The sequence below is a fragment of the Ranitomeya variabilis genome, chromosome 3, assembly GCF_051348905.1.
Source record: "Ranitomeya variabilis isolate aRanVar5 chromosome 3, aRanVar5.hap1, whole genome shotgun sequence".
Classification (NCBI taxonomy): Eukaryota; Metazoa; Chordata; class Amphibia; order Anura; family Dendrobatidae; genus Ranitomeya; species Ranitomeya variabilis.
In genome coordinates this window covers 362,681,966-362,695,024 of record NC_135234.1, presented here as the reverse complement: position 1 = coordinate 362,695,024, position 13,059 = coordinate 362,681,966, and the positions used below count along the sequence as shown (strand labels likewise).

The following is a 13,059-nucleotide window of genomic DNA, read 5'->3' as shown; positions in this document are numbered from 1 at the left end:
CACTGAGGTATTGCAGGGGAAATGTAGTATTACATGGTGCCCACTTAAATCAATGGGTGATCATCAGGGGCAGATGTATCATTGGTGCAATCTGTGCAGCCGCTAGGGACCCAAGAATTAAGGGGAGCCACTTCTACCTCCAAAGCAAATTGAGTTGTGCATCACATGGCTGTGTGTATGGAGGTGTGCAGATCTCCTGGACTGAGTGCCTGTGCTAAAGAACTAAGAAGCTGAACTCTAATGCCGGCGTCACACCCAGTGTAGGGAAATACGGTCTGTATTTTACGGCCGTAATACGCAGTAATTTTCACAAAACACTGTTCCGTATTCAATGCGAGGATGCAATTTTTACGGACAAATGTATCCGTGTGTCATCCGTATGGCATCCGTATGGCTTCCGTACGGCGATTTTTTTGCGCAGGCTTGCAAAATAGAAAAATCATGGATTCATCGGCTCAAATATTCCTAAAAACATATATACAGTCTATATATATATATATATATGTCAGTGAGACACATATATATATATATATATATATATATATATATATATTTAATTCAGCGCAAGATAGCATAAAAGCCGGTAATTCATTTACCGGCTTTTGCTCTCTCCTTCACAAACCCGACAGGATATGAGACATGGTTTACATACAGTAAACCATCTCATATCCCTTTTTTATTATATATTCCTCTTTAGTAATATAACAAGTGTCTGTGTGCAAAATTTTGAAGCTGTAGCTATTAAATTAAAGGGTTAAATCCCGGAAAAAATTGGCGTGAAGGATATATATATATACACACCTATTCTATGTGTACACATTTACTGTATTCTACCTATTCTATTCTATTCTATTCTATTCTGTCAGTGTGATTTTACTTTACACCGCACTGAATTGGTGGCTTTTTTATAGAACCCCGCTGCGTATTTCTCGCAAGTCACACTGATGGTCCGTGTGTAATCCGTATTTTTCTCGCCCCCATAGACTTTCATTGGCGGATTTTTTGCGCAATACGGTGACAAACGCAGCATGCTGCGATTTTCTACGGCCGTACAAGACCGTATAATACGGATCAGTAAAATACGGCAGATAGGAGCTGGGCCATAGAGAATCATGGTACCGTATGCAATCCGTATTTTCTGCGCCTCTCATACATCCGTAAAACACGCCAGTGTGACGCCGGCCTTAGCCAGGCAGGTTAACCAGTACTGTTGCATGGACTTGTTGCTTTTTGTTTCACTTTGTGTTGAACAAAGGCTGTATTAGAGATTCCTGTGATGTGGTTTATGAGGATTTAAATAAAAAAGCCAGACTTTTAACTCCCTCTTGACTCGAGGTATTTTCGCTTTTGCGTTTTCGTTTTTTGCTCCCCTTCTTCCCAGAGACATAACTTTTTTATTTTTCAGTCACAATGGCCACATGAGGGCTTGTTTTTTGAAGGACAAGTTGTGCTTTTGAAAGACACCATTGGGTTTAACATATCTTGTACTGGAAAACGTGAAAAAAATTCCCGGTGTGGTGAAATTGCAGAAAAAGTGCAATTACATAGTTGTTTTTTGGATTTTTTTTACCATGTTCACTAAACACTAAAACTGACCTGCCATTATGATTCTCCAGGTCATTATGAGTTAATAGACACCAAATATGCCTAGGTTCTTTTTTTTATTTAAGTGGTGAAAAAAATCCAAACTTTGGTAAAAAAAAAAAAAAAAATGGCGCCGAGACCTGTAGTGTCTCCATTTTTTGTGATCTGGAGCTGGGTGAGGGCTTATTTTTTGCGCACCAACTGACATTTTTATTGATACCATTTTGGTCTAGATATGATCTTATGATCTTTTGATTGCCCATTATTGCATTTTATTGTAATGTAGCAGTGACCAAAAAAATTTAATTCAGCCATTTTTAATTTTTTTCTGGTTATGCTGTTTAGTGATCAAGTTAATTTTTTTTTATGTTTATGGATCTTGCGATTCTGAACTCGGCGATACCAAATATGCGTATATTTGATTTTTTTATTGTTTCATTTTGAATGGGGCAAAAGGGGTCGATTAGAACTTTTACTTTTTTAATTTTTTTTTATATTTTTAAAAACCTTTTTTTCACTTTTTGCATGCTTCAATAGTCTCTATGGGAGACTAGAAGGTGCAGGTGTCTGATCGCCTCTGCTACATACCGGCGATGATCAGATCGCCTGTGTGTAGCAGAAATGCTCACTTGCTATGAGCGCCGACCACCGGGCGGCACTCATAGCAATCTGGCTATGACAACCATAGAGGTCTGCTGGAGACCTCTGATTGTAATGCTGACTCATCGGTGGCCCGCGATCATGTGACGGGGGTCATCGATGGACAGGTTTTCCAACGCACTTCTAATAAGCGCAAGTTAAATGCCGCTGTCAGAGATTTATGAGCGGCATTTAACAGATTAACAGCCGTGGGTGGACTGCGATTCCACCGGCGGCTGTAAGAGGCACATGTCAGCTATTCAAAAAATTCCAGCCCACATCAAAGGGAGGGATTCCAACGTGGGCATATTATTATGCTCAACATCGGAAAAGGGTTAAATAGAAACGGTTCATGGGATACCTCAGATCGCTCCCAAGTAAGTAGCATTGTTTATATTTTTATATATATACATATATATATATATATATATATATATATATATATATATATATACAGTACAGACCAAAAGTTTGGACACACCTTCTCATTTAAAGATTTTTCTGCATTTTCATGCCAAGAGTGTGCAAAGCAGTCATCAAAGCAAAAGGTGGCTACTTTGAAGAACCTAGAATATAAGACATATTTTCAGTTGTTTCACACTTTTTTGTTAAGTATATAATTCCAATGTGTTAATTCATAGTTTTGATGTCATAGTCATGAAAATACAAAAAAATCTTTAAATGAGAGGGTGTGTCCAAACTTTTGGTCTGTACTGTATATATATAACATATTGCACACGAGTATACCTAGCACTCCAAGCGTGGAGCTTGGATTTGCTAACAAAGCGGAAAGAAAAAGGGGGCATCTTTTTTACTTAAATACATATATTTTGGCTGAGTGTATATTTTTTCAGTTGGGTTACCTTAAAAGTTTTTGAATGTTTGGCTTCTACAGCCTCTGTCTATCACTATGTATAGCTGACTGCAGAATGAGCAAACTGTACATCTGAGAGATAACTGATGATGATTCTTCTGAACTTCTCTACTGGTTTATGACATCAAATTTCAGCTTTGTTTCCATACAACATAATGAACAAAATACACTCACTGGATCCTGTGTTGCTATAGTATGAGCTGAATGTTCTGGCATATTAGTATTTGCCATGGGTGAAGTTCCTAAAAAACGATGAAAGCATATGTGAGATAGATCAGAGCGGTTCTGCTTCCATAACTAGTCATTTAGAGTATTAATACTAGGTGGTACAAAGTGATTCTCTAGAGTTCATGCAAAGTATACAATATATTCTTTATATTATGTTTTTCTTAAAGGGAATCTGTCAGTAGGATCAACCCACGAAAGCCGTTTACATAGGCATATAGGTCATAGGATGCTGAATATAGTGATGCTTTGATATCTGTGATCCCATGTCTCATTCCAGAGAAATCCACGTTATTCTAATATGTAAATGAGCTGCTACATCTATAAGCCAAACATGGATTTCCCTGAGAATCTGTGTCCAGAGATGTACAGTAGATCAGGAGAGCAGACTATCATTCATTACATGTCACTAACTAGTAACTCCTCCTCTTATTTAAAATAAGATCTGGAGGCAGATTCTCATGCAGATCTGTGTCCTGCCCATAGATCTTAAGGGTTTACATCCAGATTAGCCGCGGATTGAACGCTGCGTGCAGCCGCAGCGTTCAACCCGCAGCGTCCAGATGTTACAGCATAGTGGAGGGGATTTTATGAAATTCTGTGTGTGTGAACACACATCCGGTGGCCCTGCATTTCCGGACATGCGGCGCGTCTTTTTAGACTGCAGCTTGTCTGTTTACCTTGTGGCGATGCTCCGTCGCTGCAAGGTAAATAACAGGGTCCTATGTATGGGGTGCGGAGATGTGTGCAATGAACACATCCGGAATCACCGCGCGTACAGAAGGGGGTGGCGCTTTGGGCGGATCGGGGTTTCCGCTCAGTCCAAACCGCCGACAATATGGCCCCATGGAGACGCACCTTAAAGGGAACCGGCAATGTGAACAAAAATGCTATTAATCCAGAGCGGAGATATGGGGTTAATCTGCAGGTTAATAGCATCCTGAACCTGCCTGGTGCCTGCACATGGAGACCCACTGCCAGAAGGAAATTACTCCTCCCGGCAGCGTTCATAGTGGAAGTGGCGCTGGCGTGGGTTCAGTCACTGCTCAGTGTATAGAAAGTGGCGTCTGTAACCGCGCCCCTGGCACTGATTGCTGAGAGAGCTGTCATTCAGTGCCAAGAGCGCAGTTACCGCCGCCGCCGTCTATTCATAGAGTCTTCACTTAACCCACTCTGGCGCCACCTCCATGACTGGAACCCAAATTCTGCAGGAGGAATAAAATTAATTTCCTCCCGGCAGAAGGCTCTAAGTGCGGGCCCCAGGCAGGTTTAGAACGCAGCTTAATCCCATATCTACAGGTCAATGGTGGGTTTTTTTACATGACGGGTTCATTTTCACAGCTCATTTACTGTATATACAAGAAAAATGTGCATTTCTTGGGAATAAGACATCGGATCTCTTTATTCAACTATCTATCACCCGTATGCCAATGTTGACAACTTGGGTCTCGTGCAAACGTCTGTATTAACGGTCCAATTGTGAACCAACACAACATCGGATCCCACCTGGACCAATGTTAGTGTATGGGCCGTGCACATGTCCAATATTTGTTTCCCTCTGACAGAGTCTGTCTAATAAAAAAAAAATCACTGTATGTCCAACTTTGATTTGATATTCAGATCGCACTCGCCCATTCAAGTCAATGAGTCTGTGGAAATCATTGGACTGCACTTAGATGATATCTGAGTGCAGTCCGATTTCCATGCACTGGCACAATGGAGAAGATGGAGAAATTTTGTTCTCCATCTTCTCCTCACAGCGTGCTCTGATTCTCTCAGAGAGAAGCGGATCACACTATGCTGACACTCCGAGTCTGACCAGAGTTTGATCAAACTCATGTGCATAATCATCCCGATTATCTCGGATGAGAGCATCTATAGCTGTGTGCACGAGCCCTTAGGAGGGTTAATCCTGCTGACAGATTCCCTTTAAAGGGAATTTCCGTAAACTGCCTACAGCCACCATAACTAATATATGCTCTCTTACATGCTTCCCGCCTTTCCAGCACCATGTCCCTAATCTCCCTGGCAGTCATATTGGGTATATGTGATGTCACCATTGCATCCAAAGGAAATAGAAGCCCAATGGGGAGGATAGGGGACAATGGCTATTAAATAATTACTTATTTTAGCGGTGTTGGTGGCTGTGGACAAGTTTGTAAGCATATTGTACATTCCCTTTAAAGCCTTAGAGCATGTAGTTGTACCTGTTGTGTCTGGTGTCCCAGCAGCGGTTTCTGTAGTCATATCCTCAGCTACAGAAGCTAAAATTCCTATCCACAGGAAAAGGAACACTGAAAAAGAGATGATAAATTATTCTAGGTGATACATACTCTGCACGGGAAATAACTTAATAATTGGTCTTGTTCCTTATTTTTTCATATTTTTTTGTATCCTGCTTTTATTATGTAAGTAGAAAATAATCAAACATAATATTAGGAGCAGGGAATGGGATCACCGGAATCCGGATGTACACAGGTGCCAGGAACAAGAGGCTGGATACCACTCATTAGCAATAGCAAAGAAAGGAAAAAAGTTCCAGCACCAGGCGTCTCTTCATGAAAATCTTCAATATTTTATTTTCATGTGAAGAATAAAAAATCATGCTTAAGAACTTTGTTCGAAACGCGTCAGGTGTTTAAGGGCTGCGTCCCCGCATGATTTTTTATTCTTGACATCAAAATAAAATATTGAAGATTTTAATGAAGAGACGCCTGGTGCTGGAACTTCTTTCCTTTCTTTGCTATTGCTCTCCAAAATAATCCGTTTTATCAGCTAATAAAAAGTTTCTTGACACCTAGCAGATTGTTATGCAGCTGAATTGCTTAGCTCTTGGAAAGTTTTGAAAAAATCACTCACTCAAATTGAGAAAATATCGATAAGGTATCTAAACGCGTTACACATTATATTATCTATATATATAAAAATTAGTGTGTGTGTGTATGTATCGGCATCCAATCACTAAGCATGTGTGTGTGTATCAGCCACGCCCACTCCACATAGCAACCAATCACTAAGCATCTTTCATTTCACCAGGGCTGTTTAGAAGAAGCTGAGCTGTGATTGGTTGCTATGAGCAACAGTTTTCCTTGTAGACAGTTGTGGTAACTGAGGCCTATTATTCTTATCATTTCTATGGTGTTATCATCCTTCTGTAAAGCTGGAAATAATACAATTTATTACCGTACCAACACAGACCACCCTCTGACACAGACTGCAGGGGGAGCCCATGGGGAGGCCAGTATCACACAGGATAGGATTAGATACACGGCTCAGCAGGCTGTATCACACAGGATAGGATTAGATACACGGCTCAGCAGACTGTATCGCACAGGTTAAGATTAGATACATGGCTCAGCAGACTGTATCGCACAGGATAAGATTAGATACATGGCTCAGCAGACAGTAACACACAGGATAGGTTTAGATGCACAGTTCAGAAGACAGTATCACACAGGAAATGATTAGGTACACAGCTCAGCAGACAGTATCACACAGGACAGAATTAGATGTACAGCTCAGCAAATGGTGTCACACAGGATAGGATTAGATACACAGCTCAGCAACAGGATGTGCCAAAGGAGAGGACATTTTCATTCCAAGAATTCCACACATTCCATCTGATTTGCCATTTGATTTTAAACGCCTTCAGTTTCCACTTCGACTGGCATTTGCAATGTCCATTAACAAGGCTCAGGGACAGTCCTTGAAAGTAGTAGGGATTGATTTGCAATCTCCATGCTTTTCTTATGGTCAACTTTACGTGGCCTGTTCAAGAGTTGGAACTGCCATTAATCTGTTCATCTTTGCATCGGAAGGAAAAACCAAAAATGTTGTTTATCCAAAAGGCTCTTGAATGAGTTGAAAATAAAATATTATCAATACTTAGTTAGTTTTTGTTGCAAATCTGTAGTGTTGAGTATATGATCTGAAATGTTTTTATGTGCAATATAATTTGTTATAACTAACTACAGTTAGTTACTATGCCCGGGCAACGCCGGCTCTTCAGCTAGTGTAGAATAAAAGTGTGAAATGTAAAATATCTTCAGTACTGTAGTCACGGGTACTATAGAAAATGACTTTTAGAAGAGGAATGTTTATCTCCAGAAGGGAGGACAAGTTAAAGTGAACTTGTCCTTTCATACAAAAGCTGGACCAAAGTACGAGTATGATCCTTTGCTGCTGCAACACTCCAGAATAAGTTACAACAGCTTTTAGCGCACACACCATATAATTTGTCAGGAGCAGAGACAAGGTCCACCAACACTTCCTGTAAAACATCGGGCACTTTTCTACAGCTAAAGTCAGATTATATTTGACAAATGGCAGAGGACAGCAAGGCAAACATGGAGACACCTAGCCAGCACCTTTTCATTGATTTTTCCAGGTAAGAGAAGATCTCTTGCTGGTGGACATATTGTTACCAGCCACAGTATCGGCCAGTGAATGGTTGCAGCGGTCAGATTTCTATGTGACTGAAATTAAACATCTAACAAATGAAAGTATTGAACAATCCCTTTATAGAGTAACTAAACGTTCATGGTTTTAAAAGAATTTTGTTCCACATTGAAAGTTATGAAACTTTGCATTTCACTTTATTTTTTACATTCTTGTAAGTAAAAAAATTGCATCTAAGTGAGTTGTAAATTCTTGTTTTTCCCACGTCCATTTGCCTGGCTTTAGCTGCATTGATATCAGAACGTACACTTTTGTAGTAGAGATGATGGCAGTGAAAGGGTTAGCACTTGTCTTCTATTTTGAGTATTTTGCTAATCAGAGCAATCATCTGCAGCAGCCTTATCCCCAGTATTCCTAAGACCTCAGTCACATGTCAGTGTCTCCAGTACGTGTGGTGACAGTTTTCACACGTTCTGGAGATGCACATGTAAGATCCATTCAAATCTATTGGCCTGTGTATGCAGCGCCCCAGAGTCCTGGTCGTTGCAGTACTGTGGCTCCGCCACTAAGGGGAGCTATGGTGCGTCTGATGGCACTGAAGGAGTTCATCTGATCAGGTATCACAGACACCAATACATTTCACAGTCGGGCCTCCGGGGGGAGCTAAGGGTTCTATTCACTAGGCCACTCCCCACCATAGTGGGTAAACTGGGGGTCAGGCAGGAAGTTAGATCAGAAAGCTGACTGGGTTGGAACCAGGCAACACCTTGTGGCAGAGGGTGTTGCGGGAGAAGATTCGGTAGGGTCCCTGTCAGGGGTGGGATCCTGACAGAGGCTTGGCAACTTGAACGAACGTAACGGGACCGTGCCTGCTCAGGACAGCGGCGGTGCCCAAGGAAGGACTAGAAGAGAGATAGATTGTGCTGAGTGAGAAACGAGATCACGCAAAAGGAGAAATACCAGTAGGGGTCGTGCTGTAAGACCGAGGCAACAGCCTACTGAGGCGCACTACCGGTGGCCGGAACGCCGAGGGAGTATAATAACATTCAGCTTCAAGCAATACTTCAAACAGCGGCAGGACAGTCAGTCTAAGGCGGGCTGTCTAACTTAAATCACCTATGCAGTCTTGGGGGGCAACTTGTGGAGAGGGGCGACTCTAGGGTCCCGGAAGAGCTCCGAGCCTACCCGTCAAACGGGTGCCGTCCCAACCAGAACACCAGGGAGGGACGGAGGATTAGCAGAACATCATCTAATTGAGTTGTGAGGGAACTTAAGAAACAGACACAACAGTTGTGGGGACTTTCCGTAAGCACAGCAGGGAAGGACCACAACACATAGCGCTAGAAGGAAGGCACCGATTTCCACCTGTGAAGAGAACTCTGGAGGTGCCATTGGACCGGCCGGACTTGCGCAGCCTGGTGAACCGTATTCTGGACTGAGGACCCAGAGATCTTCAGTAAAGAGGTAAAGAGACTGCAACCTGGTGTCCTCGTTATTTACTGCACTGCACCACTACAGCCTCATCACCATCATCTGTTATACCTATTTCACTGTGCGCCCCTCGGCAGGGTCACGGACCGGGCCTAGCCACCGTGACAACCCCGGAGCAGAGACTCAGAGGCCCGGCACCGGGTACCCCTCGGCCCTGCGGCAGTGGGGGCGCTACAACTTTGGCGTCACGAACAGGATCTACTTAAGCCTGAAGAATCAGGTCATGTGTGCCTTGGAACTGTGATTTGTTGTGCTTGGACTGTACTTTATTACAAAGACTGTGCTGCGCCATTTACCGCCAAAATCCGCCACCATTATAGCGCTGAGGAGAGCGCAGGAGAAGAAGAGGGGCGTGGAGTAGGCGTGGGCAAGCTGGAGAGCGCGAACAACAATGGCCGCCCAGTCTAAATATTTCTGCACCGTAAGGACGTGTCCGTCAGCAGCAGAGATCCGCCTCCTAATCCTCAATGGGGGGCGGAGATCGAGAAAACGACGCCGCCCACGAAGGAGAGAGCGGGAAAAAGACCAGGAAGCGACCCACGTGGAGGACGCTATGGCCAGCAGCTCCGAACCCGACAGTGGGGTTGAAGTGGAAGTCTCCCCCAACTACCCGGATGAGCACAGCAGCCCGTTCTCCGTGGACAGTACTGAACTTCTGCGGGTCGAGATGGAGAGCCTGATCGACCAACTCCTCCAACTGAACATGAAGGCCCAGGCTCCGTACCAGGCAGCGCCGGAAGAAGGTCCTCAGGCGTCGGATCCTGCACCGTCACCGGAGCAGCCACAGAGACCCTCGTCGACACGAATCTGTCGCGGAGGAGGCCTCTGTATCGGCTGGTGAGTCCGCCGACCCCGTCCCACCGGCCGAGGGCTTACTAGTAGGCCCCGTTGCGGCGCCCCCTCTCCCCGGGACCCATAGACTCCAACGCCTGTTACCATGGAACACCGCATGAAGGCCCCGATCGCGCCAACCACCCTGCTGTGTGAAGTCCGTGCAGAGCGCACAGTGTGTCGCTGGATGAATCCGGGCTCTAACCTTATGGGGTTCCCCGGGGTGGAGACCCAGGAAGGGGAGATGGTACAGGCCCTAAGCTGGGAGGAATACCGGGTCCAGCTAGAGCAGCAGTGGAAAGAGGAGGAGAAGACATATCAGGCCGGGCTGGAGGCTCACCATCAAAAAGACCTGGCGGTTAAGGACCGGGCCCGCAAGGATCCTACTGCTCAGCAGGCCCCGCGCAGACAGGGCACAGTCATTGACTTTAAGCTCCGTGGAGGCTGGGGCTTTATAAAGGAACCGGGTCTATATGCCGAAGTTTTTGTTAACCAGCGAGATGTAGAGTCACATCTTAGAGAGGGCCACCCAGGCCGGGATCTTTATCCGGGGGATGATGTCGTTTACACCCGGCACCTTGGGGAGAAGGGGTGGTTTGCCCTGAACGTCCACAAGAGGCATAGTTCCATGACCCCCTTGCCTAGGGTGCCCGAAAAGTTGTCCCCCGTGGCCAGGGTGCCCCCTTGTGACCGGCCCACGGTTACCACTGAGACCACCGTGGTCACCCCAACAGGCACCATTGTGAAGACCACGACTTGCCGTGTCATGACCTCCACCGCTGTCGTGGCCACGCAGGCACCTCCTCAAGTGACCAGCGTGTCTGCTGCCCGCACCGCTACAGAACTGAAGACTGTGGGTACACAGACACCCAGATGGGACGAGAGACCCCCTTATGCAGTACCGGGCGGCTCGCAATACCCAAAGGGGTTGCCCCCGCCGGTGCTGCCTCCTGGGTGGTTTTGAGTAGATGTTCCCGTATAATGCTTTAACATGTAAATAGTTAACTGTTTCTCTGCTGTTTTGCTGCTAAAACCCGTCCAGGGTTAACTCTTAAGGGGATCCTTCTGTTGACCCGGGATCCCTATTGTTTTGTTTTGTTTTTGTTTGATTTTTCCAAGTTTTTGCACAAAGTTTCCAGAACTGCTGAAATCATGAACAGTGCATGATCCGAACTTCTTGTACATAGTTTGCACCTTATTAAAGGTGCTCCCTACTGGTTTTACTTAAAGAAGGACTCTTTGTGAAGATACCACACTGGAACCTTTGTTGAGTACGGACTGGTAGCCTGAGAAGGCGTGCTACCTCATAGAGACTTAGTCCCCTCTTAAAGGGGATGTTCATTTGTCGCACTTAAACGATGATATTGCTTTAAGATAGGTAGCAATAATGTTTGACGAAAGAAAATGATGATAATGTTTACATGAGTAAGTTATATGTGTTCAACTAGTTAATTGTGAAGAAATGCTGATGATGTTCTCTGAAAAGGAAAAGTGAAAGATAGTAGAAGGATGCAGTGGGCCCGTAGGGGTAGACGTGGTGTCCAGCATGCATGTTAGTGAGAAAAATAATGAGAAGGTTTGATGTTGTATAAAGAAAATGGTTGATTACGTTGATAGATAATTAGGATAGAAGGTAAACCCCGAGTCCTCATAGGAGCCATACAGAGATGGCTCAGTGCTCTTAAACTGAAAGTATGTTATGTTCTATACTGTGTATAGTAGCTGAAAAGACAGAAGGCTCGGGCTGAAAGGAGCGGTCCTGTAAGAAAGGAGAGGCAGTAGGTCTGGCGCCGTTAGGACAGGCGGTCCTGCAGATTTAAAGAAGGAGAATGAAAAAGTTAAATTACCTTATAATGTGATTATAGGAAGGTCTTTAGTGGATTTAGAGTGTATGTCCTTAAAGGCAATGTTAAATTATTGTTCAACAATTTTGCACTTAGTAGAATACCCGGTTGGGTAAGAAAAGTTATTTGTAGCATGTTGCTATGATATTTAACCACGTTTGTAACGTTCAAGTGTCCTTACCTCCCATAAAGGGAAGCCTGTTTAAATATGCTTATTGTTATCACACTCAACAAAACTGTATGTCTTTTTGCTAACTTGTATTGTTGTTTTCTTCCCAGTCCCGGAGTACTGTGTTTAACCAGGGGGGAGTGCAGCGCCCCAGAGTCCTGGTCGTTGCAGTACTGTGGCTCCGCCACTAAGGGGAGCTATGGTGCGTCTGATGGCACTGAAGGAGTTCATCTGATCAGGTATCACAGACACCAATACATTTCACAGTCGGGCCTCCGGGGGGAGCTAAGGGTTCTATTCACTAGGCCACTCCCCACCATAGTGGGTAAACTGGGGGTCAGGCAGGAAGTTAGATCAGAAAGCTGACTGGGTTGGAACCAGGCAACACCTTGCGGCAGAGGGTGTTGCGGGAGAAGATTCGGTAGGGTCCCTGTCAGGGGTGGGATCCTGACAGAGGCTTGGCAACTTGAACGAACGTAACGGGACCGTGCCTGCTCAGGACAGCGGCGGTGCCCAAGGAAGGACTAGAAGAGAGATAGATTGTGCTGAGTGAGAAATGAGATCACGCAAAAGGAGAAATACCAGTAGGGGTCGTGCTGTAAGACCGAGGCAACATCCTACTGAGGCGCACTACCGGTGGCCGGAATGCCGAGGGAGTATAATAACATTCAGCTTCAAGCAATACTTCAAACAGCGGCAGGACAGTCAGTCTAAGGCGGGCTGTCTAACTTAAATCACCTATGCAGTCTTGAGGGGCAACTTGTGGAGAGGGGCAACTCTAGGGTCCCGGAAGAGCTCCGTGCCTACCCGTCAAACGGGTGCCGTCCCAACCAGAACACCAGGGAGGGACGGAGGATTAGCAGAACATCATCTAATTGAGTTGTGAGGGAACTTAAGAAACAGACACAACAGTTGTGGGGACTTTCCGTAAGCACAGCAGGGAAGGACCACAACACATAGCGCTAGAAGGAAGGCACCGATTTCCACCTGTGAAGAGAACTCTG

General features: G+C 44.9%; 1 protein-coding gene across 1 annotated transcript in view; it reads right to left on the bottom strand.

Annotated features, from left to right (window-relative positions):
- LOC143818238 (uncharacterized) overlaps window positions 1-13,059 on the bottom strand; it is a 208,967-nt gene that overhangs the window by 71,195 nt on the left and 124,713 nt on the right. Inside the window, exons 3-4 of the mRNA XM_077299601.1 lie at window positions 5,530-5,616; window positions 3,272-3,339 (exon numbers count right to left, since the gene is read on the bottom strand). Coding sequence (XP_077155716.1) covers window positions 3,272-3,339; window positions 5,530-5,616 — 155 coding nt within the window. The remainder of the gene's footprint in view (window positions 1-3,271; window positions 3,340-5,529; window positions 5,617-13,059) is intronic.